Source organism: Chroicocephalus ridibundus, chromosome 15 (genome assembly GCF_963924245.1).
Source record: "Chroicocephalus ridibundus chromosome 15, bChrRid1.1, whole genome shotgun sequence".
Taxonomy (NCBI): domain Eukaryota; kingdom Metazoa; phylum Chordata; class Aves; order Charadriiformes; family Laridae; genus Chroicocephalus; species Chroicocephalus ridibundus.
In genome coordinates this window covers 414,899-429,734 of record NC_086298.1, presented here as the reverse complement: position 1 = coordinate 429,734, position 14,836 = coordinate 414,899, and the positions used below count along the sequence as shown (strand labels likewise).

General features: G+C 63.1%; 1 protein-coding gene across 1 annotated transcript; it reads right to left on the bottom strand.

Moving 5' to 3' along the window:
• Positions 1-19: 19 nt before the first annotated feature.
• Positions 20-11,994, bottom strand: ENTPD2 (ectonucleoside triphosphate diphosphohydrolase 2). Its single transcript, XM_063353112.1, has 9 exons — positions 11,641-11,994; positions 5,048-5,165; positions 4,371-4,521; positions 3,606-3,765; positions 3,278-3,505; positions 2,592-2,858; positions 2,267-2,386; positions 1,798-1,932; positions 20-1,224 (listed from the first exon to the last, which is right to left on the bottom strand). Exons 1-9 carry the CDS (start codon positions 11,749-11,751, stop codon positions 1,024-1,026), a joined length of 1,491 nt encoding a protein of 496 aa, XP_063209182.1. The 5' UTR covers positions 11,752-11,994; the 3' UTR covers positions 20-1,023.
• Between the last annotated feature and the right edge of the window lie 2,842 nt (positions 11,995-14,836).

Genomic DNA, 14,836 nt, shown 5'->3' with positions numbered 1-14,836 from the left:
GAGTGAGGTTTCAAGCTCGTCTTGGGGGATTCTCCAGGCTAGCAGAGCGTACGAGCTCAGAGCCGTAGGAGAGGTTACAAAGATTTATTTCTGGTTATAAAAAAACCCCAACCAACCAAACCCAAACCTTCTGCATGTTTGCGTGTCTCTGTTCTTGCTCAATCGGGAGTGAAGGCACATCCTCCCAGCTGCCTGGCGTGGGGCGATGCAGGGCTCAAATCCCACTCCCACAGCGAGCCCATCGCCTCTGGGCTGGTACAGCCACTCACCAGGGAGCCACGGGGGCTTTGGGTGCCATTGCTGGGGGACGGAGGAGGCTCTGGCTGTGGCAAAGGCGAGACTGGCTTAGGAACCACGGGAATGGGGAAGGCAACGTGTTTGGCTGCTGAAGCGGGACCTGGAAGCTGCCTGCTCCCCACGTCTGGTTGTTGCTAAGCCTCTACCCAAAGCCCCTGTGCCATGGCTGGTGGATGTCCAGGCCAAGGTCAGGCCCTCAGGAAGGTCGCTGGGGTCTGTACATGGGCCAGAAAGCCAGCCTGGGCTCTGGGTGGTGACCAGAGCTCCCCTGGAGGCTGGGCTGATGCTCCAGGGACAGGCTGGAGAGGCCAGCTATAAGGACTAGCGTAATATTCCCCCCCCACCCCCCCACGCACATCAGCATAGATCCTGCTGTTGTCTGGACTTACTGGCCCAGTCCAGCCCAGGTCTGGTGGCAGAAAGATGCCTCAGGTCTGAATGTCTAAATCCCAAGCCTGCTCAGGGGTCCATCCCTGAGAAGCACTGGGAAACCTTTAGGCCATTCTCCTGCAGGGTTAGGGTCCTCTTCTACCCCCACCCCCTTTCTGCAGCTTGAAAGCAAGGGGAGGGCAAAAAGGGAAAGCTTTCCTTCTGGGACAGGCAGCGTCATGTAATGGAGGAGGACATCTCTGAGCACTTGCTGCATCCCAAGTGTTCAGGCCATGGAGACTCCAGCAGGAAGGATGGTGCTGGGTCCTGCAGACAAGGCCCATCCTGTCCCTGCCGTTAGATTGTGCTGGACTTGCTGCGCCGGAGCAGGCAGACGGCAGTCCCCAGAGACGTCAGGGTGGTGACCACAAAGAGCAGGATGAGGATGACCCAGTAGTTGTACAGCATGCTCTTGTGGGAAGAGGGCTTCTCCGCTGGGATCATGTTGGTGAGGTTCAACATGTAGCCCAGGGCCCAGCCGATGGAGGTTTCTCCTGCCTGTGGAAAGAGCATGGCATGGTCACCACCCTGATCAACCCAGCTCCACGGGCCTCAAGGGACCTCCCAGGGACCACCTCAGTGTCAACCCAGTGAAGGAGAGGGGTCTGGGGGAGTCCACAGCACCCTGAGCCCTTGCTTGCCCATGGGTCCAGCTGGCCCAGAGACGAAGAAATGACCGTCCTGTGCTGAGCTGGGCTCATCCGATGGGAGCTGGATGTTGTCTGCTCTGGCCAGTCCTGATCTCACTGCCCATGTCATGGCTTGTGGGATCCTGCCCTGAGCTAACTTCCCAACAAGCCTGAGCAAAGAGTTGTTTGGGATGGCTGGTGTCTCAAGGGCCACGGAAAGACCGGAGGACCTGACTCCATGACCATCCTACAGCCAGCTCAGGTCTTTTTTTTTTTTTTGCATCACCCAGAAGGAAGGGAGTCCCATCCTGCCCCTGTTCCCCGAGATCTTCCCTCATATTGCTTGGCGCTTTCTCGGTGTGGGATCATCTCTCCTGCAGGGCTTTTGGGCCTAACTCCAAGCAAACATCATGGCATGAGGACATGCTCTGGTGTTACCCACCTTCTTCTGGAAGGCAATGTTGGGGAAGGAATGGTTGTTGAAGTTGTAGCCTTTGGTGGTCAGCAAATAAACGAACATGCTGACAGCGCAGTAATCCGCCAGTCTCTTCTCCAGTTTAGGGGCTTTCTGGAGCAGCTGGGTGGGATACATGGGGAGACAGAGAAAAGGGGTCAAGCCAGCAGGGGAAAAGGGGTCAAGCAGCCAGAGGAAAGGGGTCCATGGCCCCCAGGGTCTTCTTATGGGGCTGGATCCATTCCCCGAGCTTTGTTTCTGTGACCTGAAACTCTGCGTGGTTGCCTCAGGTTGGCCAAGGTGCTGCCCATACCCACTTGAGACTCTCCTTGTCCCAGCTGGGAGCTGTCACCCACCCTCCCAGGACACTCAGCCGCCTCCAAGGGCTGCTCTCAGAGGCCGGATGATGCCCCACACAAAGCAGCCCTCTCCTCCCCACCATGCCCGAGGAGCCCACCTCGCTCCAGCTCGTGGCACAGATGGTCTTGGCAGCATCCTTCAGGTCATTGGGCAAGTGCACGGGTCTCCCCATCACTGTCCGGATGAAGTCCACTGTGTAGAAGAAGGCAGAGAAGGCCTGACAGAGGAAAGGAGGCAGCTGTGGGACAGGCTGGGAGCAAAACCTTCTCACCACGAACAGCCATCCTGACGGGCGTTGCGGGCACAAGGAACCGCCCTTGGAGAGCCAAGGGTCTGGCTCTGCTGCCGCGCGATGCCGGGGGGCTGGGGACACCTGCCCACCCAGCAGCCAGGAGATCACCCCACTCCCTGCCAGGACTTACGATGAAGTTTCCCGAAACCTCTGGCTGGAAAATGCCATCGAAGGAGCAGTGGGAGAAGGAGCAGGTGGTGAAGTCGAAGAGCTTGCTGACGTGCAGAGCACAGAGGCTGCCATTCCCGGTGCCGACCACAGTGACGGTGGTGTTGAGGGCAAGGCTGGGCCTCTCCTTCTCCGTGCAGGGGCTGTCGTAGACACTGCTCAGCGACAGGCTCTTGTCGTAGCCCGTGGGCCAGCAGGGATAGTGGACAGTTGGTTGGTAGCGCTCAGCCTGCCAGAGAAGTGACACGTGGGACGCGTGAGCCATGGCACAGGCCTGGCTTCCCCAGTGCCATGTGGCAGCCCCAGCACCGCTGCCTGCCTGCCTCCATTTCCCTGCCGGAGAGATGCGGAGGAGCCTGGGCAGAGGGATGCAGAGCTGGCAGTTGCCACAAGCATCTCAAGATGACTTGGGACATCTTGGCTCTGGCCGAGGGGTGCAACACCTTATGGAGGGGGTGGGAGGAAGCCTTGAGACCATGGGAGAGGGTCAGGGGGCAAAATCCAAAAGCTGGCTTGGAAAGGTGTGCAGCTGGCCCCGCAGGGGTCTCCTAGAGCCAGGGCTGGGGGACACCACTGTATAAACACCAGGGGAAGGGGGCAACTGCGGGGTGATGACAGCTGGCATCCCCATCGAGCACATGCTGGTACCTGGAGGAGCTTTGAGAGCAGCCTCTTGAGGACCTGGTCCCTTCCGTAGCAGAGGAAGCTGTGGGTGTACACTTTGTACGCCTGGCCGTACAGCTTCAGCATCACCTCGTTTTTGGGGTCTTCGATGGTGTCCCTGGTTTCAAATGTGATCTGTGTGGAAGCTCCCCCAAAGTCCATGGCCCCCAGGGTCTTCTTCTGGGGCTGGATCCATTCCCCGAGCCAGCCACGCTGAGCAAGGAAGACAGGAGCGGGCGTAAGGACGCGATGAGCCGTGGGACAGCCTGGCCACCACAGCCGTCCCAGCTGCGTGCCACGCTCCCCTGCCCACCTTGATGAAGTTCTCCAGGAGGTAGTTTGCGGTTACCCAGCCGAAGACCCCTTCCTCTTCACCCGACAGGATCTTCGCCCCCCGGAAGTCAAAGGGGTAAGACTTCAGCGTGGCGGCCACGGCACCGAGGACGGCGTCCGAAGCCTGCAGGTTTGCAATGCTGCGGGGCAGGCAAGAGGACAGTGTGGCAGGGTGGCAGGGTGCCACCAGCGGAGACTCCACTGCCTGCCCGGCCCTCGGAGCCCAGCCCCACCGTGGCACATGGGGCAGGAGGCAGGTGGGTCCTCGCCCGGGTACCTGTAGGGATGTGCCCCCAAAACCCCCAGCTAATTCCCCTTGTCTCTCCCGGAGGAGGTGGCAGGCGGCAAGGATGGAGGTGTGCTCACTCCCGAGCGAGGAGGGGCACGACTCCCGACTCTGTGTGGCTTTCGGGGGGGAATTATTCTCACTGCATCCCATCAGGCTGGCAATGGGTGCAGGGGGACTTTCTTCCTGGCTAGCCAAAAAGCCTGGGTGTGTTAGCCCGGTGCCGGCCCCATGCTGGCCTCTTTTCAGGCAGGGTTGTGCAGTTGCACCTCTGCAAGGGACATGGAGCCAGGCAGCTGGGAGGGTTCGGAGCTTTGCCTGGCAAAGGGGAGACATCATAGTTGTCCTTCACCGTCTCCACCCCTGCCATGGCTGGCGAGATGGCAGGGTGACATGGCAGGGCCCCCCCCCAGCAGCGTCTGAGACCAGGCAGCTGGCCCGGCCAGAACAGGCACTCACTTGAGCAGGCGCATGCCGGCCGTGGCGCCCAGGTAGAGCGGGGTGCCGGCGTGCTTCTCCTTGGGCACATCTCTCAGAGCCTGGTTCAGGCAGTGCACCAGGCTCGTCCCGGCAGCTGGAGGGTTGGAGCTGTAGCTGGAGATGCCGGGACCTGCGGAGAGGAAACAGCGTTGCTCCCTGCGAGTGGTAAGAAGGTGCTCGGTGGGAGGGTGTTTGGTGGGATGATGCTCAGTGGGCAGCTTTGCCCTTCCCAGGCCATTCAAAAGGCAGGTGCTGCAGGTTTCTGTGGGCATGGAGCCATCCAGAGTCCAGCCACATCTCCCTGCCCATGACGCGTCCCCCACCGGCTGCCAGCCGGGCAAAGGTTGCTTATATGGAGAGTGGAAAACCATCGCGCGCTGGGATAGGCAGGGAGCTGGATTGTTTCCTGGTGGTTTGATGCATGCCAGGAAAAGATAAACCACAGGCGTGCACAGCTTCAAGCCTTGCGGGGAATGAGGGAGGTTTTGGGAACAGAGCTGGACCCCTTACAACACCACCTCACCTGCGCTGGGGAATACGCAGGGAGGCAGCTGGGCATGGCGGGGGCGTTCTCACCATCACGGTGACCTACCCACGGGGGACCCGACAGACCCTGCCACCAGCCACCGGCTCCCATGTTCTGGGACGGCCCTTACCCTCCACATCACACATGCTGTGCTCGCTGACCACCCCGGTGTCGTTCTCCTTGTCTGCAGGCCACTTGTAGATGAACATGGCCGTGTGGGAGGACCCGGCGTCCAGCACGATGCCATACTGCGGGGGGAGGCAGCGGGTCAGGCTGGAGGCAGGAGACTCCCCCCCAGCTGCCCCAGCCCATCCCGAGGGAAGATGCTGGGGCTCAACGACGCTGTGCCCAGCCGGTCCTGCCCTGGCAGTGCCCTCCCCGGCGGCTTCGGGAGCATCCTGCGGCAGAGGCGCGCGCGCTGCTCAGCCCGGCCCTTGCCCACCTCTGCCCGCACAGGCTCTGCGCAGGCTGCGGCTGGGAGCGGGTGCTCTGCCCCACCAGGGACACCAGCCACCACGGGACACCGCTGGCCACAGCACAGGGACTCCGGCTTCCTGGGCGCGGGGACCCCCTTGCCTCCTTGAGCACAGACCGGCAGGCTCTCCCCCCACCACGCACACCCCTTCGCTTGCTCCCATCTCCCCGCAGCATCGCTCCTGGCCAGTGGGCTCCTGTGCTCAGCCACGCCAATGGGTCCCTGAGGCCAGCGGGGGGACGACGGGGGACACCTGGGAGTGGCCCCTCGGGGTTGCAGCTTGCCAAAGAAGGGCAGCCAGGCACCCCGTCCCTCCTGCCCTTGTATGGCTCGGCCATTCTCCAGCTATAAATAACCCCGCTCCCTCCTGCCAAACAAGGTTACCCAGCTCCCAGGGAGGGGCTGCCCCGTGCTGCCTTCAGCCCCCCCCCCGGTCAGACCCTTCTGCCTCCCCTCCCGTCCCCCGTGGGCTCGGGGTGCCTGCGCTGGCCCCCTCTGTGCCCCGCTGGAGCTGCTTTGCTGCCGGAGAGGCTGCAATTTCGGGGAGGTGGCGGGGGGGAGAGGAGCAGCTGAGCATCTCTGGGGTGAAACCGCTCGAGGCTTAAACCTGGCGTGTACCACGGCTCTGCCTGCTGCCTGCCCTGCCCGCGCCTGCCTGCAGCTCCTCTCCCGGCCCAGCACCCGGGGGGCCACCCCAGCCTTGCCTGGCGGGTGCCCTGGTCCTGTCCCTGTCCCCATCCCCATCCCCGCCAGACACAGAGCGTGCTCCACGGTCCAGGTGGCTGCAGGGTGGGCTTTTGGCCAGCTCGGGCAGCAGAAATGAAACGTCAGGGCCCAGGCAGGGACCTCTTGGGTCTGCACTTAGAGGCAGCCCCCATTCCCACATCAACCCGTGGCCCCACACCAGCGGTACCCCCTGTTCCCCCAGGGGACCATTTCCAATGGGTGACACCACCTCGTGCCCCAGCCTCCCCTGGCTCCCCTTCACTGTCAGCGGCTTGCCACATGCTCTGTGCCAAAAGCTATGAGCCAGCGGAGAATCCCTGTCTGTGGACAGACTGGGGCTGCTGTGCCATGGCACTGGTGTGGGGGAGCAGCTGCCGGTGATGCTGAACGCTGCAGAGAGGAGGAGGAGGGCTCTGACTGCCTCCCCCCCTCAGCTGATGCTCCAAAGCACAAAGCTGGGGAGCAGAATCCCGAGTTTGGGCCATTTCTGGGCTGGGTGCTGGGGTCAGTGCCCCGGGCAGCCTTGAGGGGCTCTCAGTCCCCTCCTCTGCCCAGTGTGCCATGGGCCATGTACCCCCTGGCTCCGTGTGTCCCCCCAGTCCCTCCTTGCCACAGCACCCTCTGCCTCGCCCACTTGCCCCGGGGCCCTGCGGACACCCCCTGCACCCCCAGACGGATGCGCAACCACCCTGCGGGCACAAGCCATAAGGGATGCTGAGCCTGCCTCAGCGAAGCTGCCTGTCACAGGGAACGGCCGCTGGCGTGTCACCGCCAGCTCCCACCCCATGGTCCTCTTGGCATGTCCTCTTCGCTGTCCCAGCCCTCACGAGTGGGTGCTGGCATCCCCGCGAGGGGTCCCCAGGGAGGGTGCAGCAGACCCCCTGCCCACCTCTGCCACGCATGTGCCCTCGCATCCTGCGCACACCACGGAGACGTCCCCGGTGTCCTCGCAGGGCACCACACCCGCTCCGTGCCACCCCAGGTACCACCTGGCGTGACATTAACACTAGCAGGGTGACAATGCTGTCCCCAAATGGACAAGTCATCCCCCAACCCGAGGCTGAGCACAGCTGGGACCCCGGCAGCGGTTTCCAGCCCCGGGGTGACATGGGGGGGGCTGTGGCCCAGGGAGAGGGATGGAGACAGGGGTCCCTGCGGGGTGGCAGGGGCTAAGAAATGCCGGAGCAGGAGGGAGCGAGGGTGACCTGTAGCACCAGGGACACCCGGTGCGACACTGCGGGGTTGGGGACGGCCCAAGGGGAGCAGAGCTGGGGGTGACAGACCGACCCCGAGGCAGGAGCAGAGGTGGCCACGCGGCTGGATCCAGGGTGGGCAGGGGAAGCCCCATGTGGCTGCAGTGGCGGGGGGAGACCTGGTTCGGGGGGGTTTGATCCCGCCTGCGCCAGGGCTGGCTCGGCTGGGCCCCGCTCCCAGCCCCACGGAGAGCTGGCACGGGGGGGGTGGCACTGCGGAGGGTGCACACGTGCACGGCTGTGCACACGTGTGCGTGTGTGTGTACGTGGTGTGTGTGCCCGCAGGTGTGCACGTGTGCATGGACACGGGCACTCGTGTGCAGACCCGGGCGTGGGGGTGCACGGGGAGGGACATGCCCCACACGCGCGGGGGGCACGCGCGCACAGGTGCGCTGACCCGTTTGCGTGCACACGGGTGCATGCGTGTCTGCGCAGACGTGCACTCCGGTGGGTGTGCGCGCGTGGGTGTGCATGGGAACGTGCGCCCGCGCGTGTGCCTGCCTGGAGCAGCAGCGCTGCCTGCTCGGGCCCAGGGAAGCGCAGCAGCTCCGCGCCCAGAGCGAGCCCCACAGGGAGGTGTCATGTGTGGGGTGACAGTGACACCGTCGTGACAGGTTGCAGAACCATCTGCCCCACGCAGGTGCCCTTTGCTGCCAGTGCCTGCAGGTTGGGGTGGGGGTCTCTCCTCTCAGACCCTGGTATCGGGGCGGGCAGAGCCCATCCCTGCCAGGCACGAGGTGGCAAAGATGGGCAGCAGCCCCAGGACTCGTGGGCGAGGGACGGTCTGTGGGACTCCCTGAGCGGCGGAGGCCTGGCCCCGGCGATGGAGGCGGCAGCGCTTGGGCCCGGGCAAGGTAATAACATGTGGCAACACGGACCGCAGCAGTGCAGCGGGTGCTGCCAGGCACAGGGAGTGCCGGCGCCCGGCCAGCTGCTGCCGCGGCTTGGTCCCTGGCTGCCAGCGTGAGAGGAGCCACCACAGCCTCACGCCAGCCCCCTCTGCCCCTTTGCCGGGGGGCACAGGGTTTCGCACCCAGGCCTGTCCCCACGGAGGAGCTCCTCCCCGGCAGCGCTGGTGGCAGTGGGCAGGGGTGGAAGCCACGTGCACAGGCATGCGCGCACCCAGGGGCCGAGGCAGACCTGGAGAGCCAAGAGGGTCCCCAGGGATGAAGGAGAGGTCCCGTTCCCTCCTCCAGACCCGGGGGTACACGTACACCTCCAGCACCCGCGTAGGAATCAGGGATGGGGTCACCCACAGCGGGGCTGCGATGGTGCCAGCCCCTGTCCCGGCTCCTGCCCCAGCCCCTGTCCCTGTCCCAGCCCCTCTGCCTGGGCATCGGAGCCACCGCATCACCCACCGCAGAGCAAGCCGCCATGAGGGCTCGAGCCGTGGCCAAGCCGGGGGCTCGCAGCTGCACGGGGGCACAGGCAGCTCATCTGCAGGGGCCCTGCAGACAAGAAGCCCGGGGAGGGAGAAAAGCGGCTGAAAGCCCATCTCGTTAGTGATTTGCAGTGTAAGCGCTGCCCTCAGCTCTTCCAGCCGGTGTGTCCCATGCCTGCCAACGAGCGGGCTGGAAATGAGGACTGGAGGGACACAGGGATGCCCTGGCACGCTCCCGCGCCAGCAACTGGCTGCCATCATCCCTCTCATCCGCCCTGGCACACTCGACTGCCGGCGCCCCACGGCTTGGTGGGGCCTCGCACACGTGTTTGTCACCCTGGCCCCAGCCCGTAGGACAGTCCCCAAACGCAGCATCTCCTGGTGGCACAGGAATGATGGATTTTTCTAAAAACAGAACCTCCCGAGCGGACCCTGGTGATGCCGCTGGGCCAGGGGACATGGGGGTCCTCGGTGTGGCCCCACACCGGGATGGTGTCCCCGTGCTGCCCCCGGACCCGCTGCCTCCTGGGTCACCCATGGCCCTGCTGGCTCTGCACCACCGCAGCATCGCTCAGCCCAGCCCAAGCCAGGGCTGCTCCGTCCCACGGCCCCTGCAGAGGGGACACAGGGGGCGGCGATGTCCCCAAAGGCCCCAGGGCAACAAAGACACAAGTAGTGCTCGGTCTCCTGGCTCTACCCAGAAACTTCCCGCACCCCAGGGGAGGAGGCGGAGGGGGATGCTGAGAACTGCCCAACTCACTGCAGCCCGGCACCACGCCTCCGCGGCCATGCCTGAGCCTCCGGCCCCCACCCCATGGGCTTTCTGGGTGGCCCCACAGTGCAGCGGGGCTCGGTCTGGTCCCACAACCTCCCACCTCCCACAAGGGCAATGAGACCCGGGGGCTCCGTGGTGGGTTACGATGAGTTTCCTTCCCGCCGTGGGAGCCGCAGCTCCACTGGGATGGCTGGCAGGGGAAGAGCCCAGCAGGCCTTATAACGGCCTGTGAAGAGATTTGCCAAAAGAAATAAAAAAAAGGGTTGTCAGGAAAAGGCAACAGCCCCGAGTCATCAGGCGGCGGGGCCGTAAGCCCCGCTGCAGACCCACGGGGGAAGGGGAATAACCGGGCTCCCAGGATCAGTCTCTCTGGCAGCAAGATAACTAATGCAGGGTATTTTTAGGGCAATATTCCAAGCAAAGAAGCTGGAAAGGGAAGACATGGAGCTGCAGCTCAGCAGTGCAGCCCAGCAGCTGCTGCTATCATCGGCTGAACCAGCAAGGACCATGTCTTGCCCAGGCGGGTGGGGAGGACATGCCTGGCATCCCCCGCAGCAGGACCAGCCTCCTCTAAATCCCGCTGGCGTATTTTGGGCTGAGTTAGACTAAGACAAAGCTTTGCATCCCCAGAACAGCCCTGAGCTTCGTGCAAAAGCAAACCCCTTGGTGCTTTCCTGGCGTCAGCCCCACGGGAACGGGCACCGCCGTGGCAGCGGTGCCGAGCTCGGGTGGGCAGTGCCCCACCACACACACACCGCGCTGGACCCCGCGTGCGCGTGGCACATCCAGGGACAACGCAAGACCTCAAGTCTCCGGGCCAAGTGGCACAGCCTCGGGCAGAGCAGGGCCAGGACCCACATCATTGTTCAGGGATTATCAGCCCCAAACTGCAGCACTGCCCGCAGACTGGAAGGTGCTACCACCTGGGGAGGGAAAAAGCACAAAAAAGCTCAAAAATTAAATGTCTGGGAATGCACCTGGCTTCAAAGCAAAACTCCAGCTTGGAACCGGGAGGAGAAAAGGCTTCCCAGGCTGACCCAAGTGCTGCACACAGGGGTCTCAGCACCGATCTGTCGAATTCCCTGTGTCCAAAGAGACAAAATCCATTTTGAAACCAGCTATGGGTACTGCTCAATATGCCTCAGCATGTGGCAACGCACGGTAAAGAAAGGTGTCACAGGGAAAGAGTTAATCATTGCTAGTTATACTAACAGCAGCGTGTACCATCTTGGCTAAGCCAGCTTGTTCTCTCCACCTAATCTTCATTACATCTGACAAACCCGGAGAGAAGGCAGCACATCTGGCATCCAGGCTGGCTCAGAAAGTTTCCAAGACAATTCCTTGGGAGGAGAAAAAGGGGGTTTTGGATGAACCATTTTCCAGGACAAAGAGCCTGCTCCCCGCAGAATAGCTCGGTCTGTCACCAAAAAAAAAAAAAAAAGAAAAAACCCTAACAAAAACCCAAAGACTTTTTTAAAACAAAAGACTTAGGCTGCAAAAGAGTCAACTGGGGGACCCGGCCAACAAGAAATTGGTTGGGAACTTCTTTCAGCATCTGAATTTACAAAAGAGAAGAAAAAAAAAAAAAAAAAGAAAAGCAGCTCATTTTGCTAGGGCAGCGCATTTCTCCTCCGGCAGCGCTGGCCCGGGCGGTGCGGACGGAGCCCAGGAACGGCGGGCGATGCCGGGCTGCGCGGGGTGCCCGGCACCCAGCCGGCGCCGCGGGCGCAGATGCTGCCAGGGCTGCTCTCGCCTGGGGGGGGCACATCCAGACGCGCCGCCCCTGTCTTTCGGTGTGTCCGAAAGATTCCTCTCGCCAAGCGCAGGTCCGAGGCGCCGGGGCTGGGCGGCAGGGTGTCCCCGCAGCCGGGGGCGGGGGCTCGCTGCTGGGCCCTGCCACCCCCACCCCGCAGCCCCGGGGACCCACCGGCCCCGGCGGCCTCCCGTGCCGCTGGGGATCCCCTGGGTGCCCGAGCCCCTCCCGCGCCTCGCATCCCGCAGACGGGGCTGCCGGGCGCGGCTCCCCCCCGTCGCCGGTGCCGCCCAGCCCGGGGTGCTCCCGGTGCCCGCTGCCCCCGTCCCCCTCCGCGCCGCCGGTGCCGACCCCGCTCACCTTGAAGCCCGGCGGGCCCCGCGTGTCCCCGGAGCCGAGGCAGAGCAGGAGGATGCCCAGGAGGCAGCCGAGGGCGAGGAGCAGGAGGACGGCGGCGACCCGGCGGGCCATGGCGGGGCCGGAGCCGGGGCAGGTGAGCGGCTCGGCGGCGGCTGCGGCGGTTGCTGCTCCTCCTCCCCCGCCTCCTCCTCCTCCTCCTCCTCCTCCTCCTCGCCCGCCTCTCCCGGCTGAGTCACCGCCACCCCGGCCCACCCGGGCGGGACACCGGGCTCCGGCGGGCTGCGGGGGGCCGGCCCCGGGCGGCGGGACCCGCGGCTGCCCCTCACCCGGGCTCGGATCCGTCCTGCCCCCCCGCCCCGGGCATCGCCCTGTCCCGGGATCAGCCCCATGTACACCCCCCCCGCCCGGGCACGGTCCTTGACCCAGGACTCAGTGCCATCCCTGCCCCCCCGGGCATCACCCTCACTCAGGGTCAGCCTTGTCCTGCTGCTGCCCCCCCGTCAGGCACCGACGTTACCTCGGGGCTCAGCCCAAACCTGTCCCTCCTCCCCGGGCGTAGCCTCTGTCCCCGGGCTCAGTCCCACCTTCTTCCGCCACCAGACGTTGTCCTTGACCCAGGACTCAGACCCATCCTGTGCCCCTCTCCCCCCCGCCGACCCCCCCAGGCATTGCCCCTGCCCCGGGGCTCAGCCCAGGGATGGGTTTGGTGGGAGGTGAGAACACCCAGCGTGACAGAAAAGCTCTGAGAAAGTATCTCACCTACCACGATTAACAGCTACAAATACATTATTGCTTTTAATCATTACAAGGAGTTTGTGACAGCCCTGAGGAGCCCAGATGTATATTGAGATTGTTTTTAGTATGGTCACAAGTGAAAAATGTAATGCGTTTCCACACGGAGCAATGAGCCAAGAAAGGTTGGGCCCCTGGCTCTGAGAAGGACGTTTTGAGCTTGCTTACACAGAGGGATAAAGCAGTGAACAAAATAATAAACAAAGAGATATCACCAAGGAGAGGAGGCTGATGGAGGATGTGGCTTCCAGCCCAGCTGGGTTGCAGGCTGAGGGTCACACTTCAGCTCCTTAGTTCTTAATTTTTTTCGAAGCAAGCCACATTCCCTGCTGCTCTCGGCTGCCCTTCGCGGAACACACGTTAACCCAGCGCTGGAGTTTCCGCAGAGCTTCCTGCCCCCATGGGCTTGTGGGCCGGGGGTCCCTTGGCCCCGATGTGCCACTGTGTCGTGGAGAGTCTGCCGCTGGCGGTCTCGCTGGGGGCGAGCTCCAGTTTCGTCCCCCAAAGCAGTGACCGAAGCAGAGTCTGGGGAAGAAAATGGCTAAAGAGGGGAGAGAGAGAGACCCTCGCCCAGCCGGTGCCCAGGGCAGGGCTTCTCCGCGGGCCCCCTGTGTCCAGCCTCTGAGCGTTTGCGGGTGCGTCTGCCTCCTCGCTTCAACCCATTAAGTGTTTAACGTCTGGAAAACCTGTATCAATCGACTCCAAGACATTAATACGCTGATTTATGTGAAAAAATTATTCCCCTTCGCTGCTGCTGCTAATACCGCAGGAGACCACAGTCTTGTCTCTGAGGATCAGCAGATCATCATTTCCGCTGCCTTCCTGCATCGCCGCTGACTATAAGGCTCCTCTCAAGTTTCCACGGCGAAATACCCGCCTGCTCCTGACTCTTCTTGCCACCCTCCTCACCCATTCGGTGTTTCTGAGGCACGCATCTGCAACCTCACCGGTGCAGCCACAACAGGGATTAACACAGAAGCAGGAAGATCTTCTCTGGATTGCACTTAATCCCTTTCTCAATAGCTGCCAAGCCTCCTGATTGCCTTTTTGCCCAGGCAAGCAGTAAGAGGTCTTCAGGCCATGATGAAAAGGAACCACAAATCTCTTTTCTGAATGGCAGTGAGTGGAGACGGGGCTGGGAGAGCCCTGTGGGGGGAGGGATGGTCCCTTTTTTGCTCCTCACCCTTATTTTGCTTTGGGGGACTTTGGAGCAAGTCCCTTTCTGGCAGGCGGTTACTCTGCGTGGTGGGACCCTCCTGGGAGCTGAGTGGAGATGTGAGCGTCTTCTTGGTCTTGGGCAGACTTGGCCACCCTGTTCCCAGGGTTGCCCGTAGGGGGTTTGCATCCCTTCCCACTGCAAGAGGGGCTGTTCCTCCTCTGCGCAGGGTCACGTTTGCCACCCTCTGCCCGGCCCCAAGGGGCAGGGGGGTGAGCTGAGGTCCGAGGGAGCCTGTGCCCAGCCCTGGCTGATCTCTAGGGTCCCAGGAGACTCAATCTCCAGCGCAAACTGGGGGGCACCAAGAGCTGGGACATACTGGGCTGGAAATGCTCCCAGCCGTGCAAGGGGAATGACCGCCACATGGACCCGTGTATAGCCAGAGAAATATCCCGGCAACGGTGCGTTCAGGAGGGGAGAGCCCCAGCCCCGCTGGCCTGGGCTCGGCCCGGCCAGGGTGAGGTGGCCCCAGCCAGGGAAGGCTCCCACGAGCAGCCATTCCTCACCGTGCCCCGTTTCCAGGAGGCACCACCCGGGAGGAGAGCGGGGCAAGGCAGGGTGGTAGCGCCTCTCCCCGCGCCGTGCAGGCAGCCCCAGCTGCTGACAGGGAGAGCCCAGCCATGTCCCTGGGGAGGAGCAGGCGCCCGCACTGAAGTGGCCACCCCGGGTGGGCAATGCCCGGTAAGGAGCATGAAATGAGCCCCAGGCATGAACAAATTCAGTGGGAAAAAGAAAGCGAGGGGCAGGGAGGGCTTTCTCCACGACAGAAGACGGAGTGAGGGATCTCCCGACACCATGGGAAGGAGAGTGTAGCTTTGTGTGGGAAACCGGGAGCATGTGGATTTTGGATGCCAGGAGTGCAAGGCTGGCACAGATGTGACCTCTGTGGGAGTCCGGGTTGTGAAGCAAGATCTACCTGAACGAGCAGGTTCGGTGCACAGGCAGCTGCGTGGGGAGCCAGCCTGGTGCAGCCTGGCTGTCCTGCTGCCCTGCCACCTCTGCCACCCTGCCGCCTCTGCCACCCTGCCGCCTCTGCCTCCCTGTACCCTGACACGCTCCTTCTTGTTGTCATGTTGCACAACAAGGCAGGGGGAGAGGAAGAGCAACTCCAGGTCTCTGGGTCGTGCGCTCCAAGGGCTATCCAGTGCGTCTGGCATCCCACCGTCCTCATGCCCCCAGTGCCATATC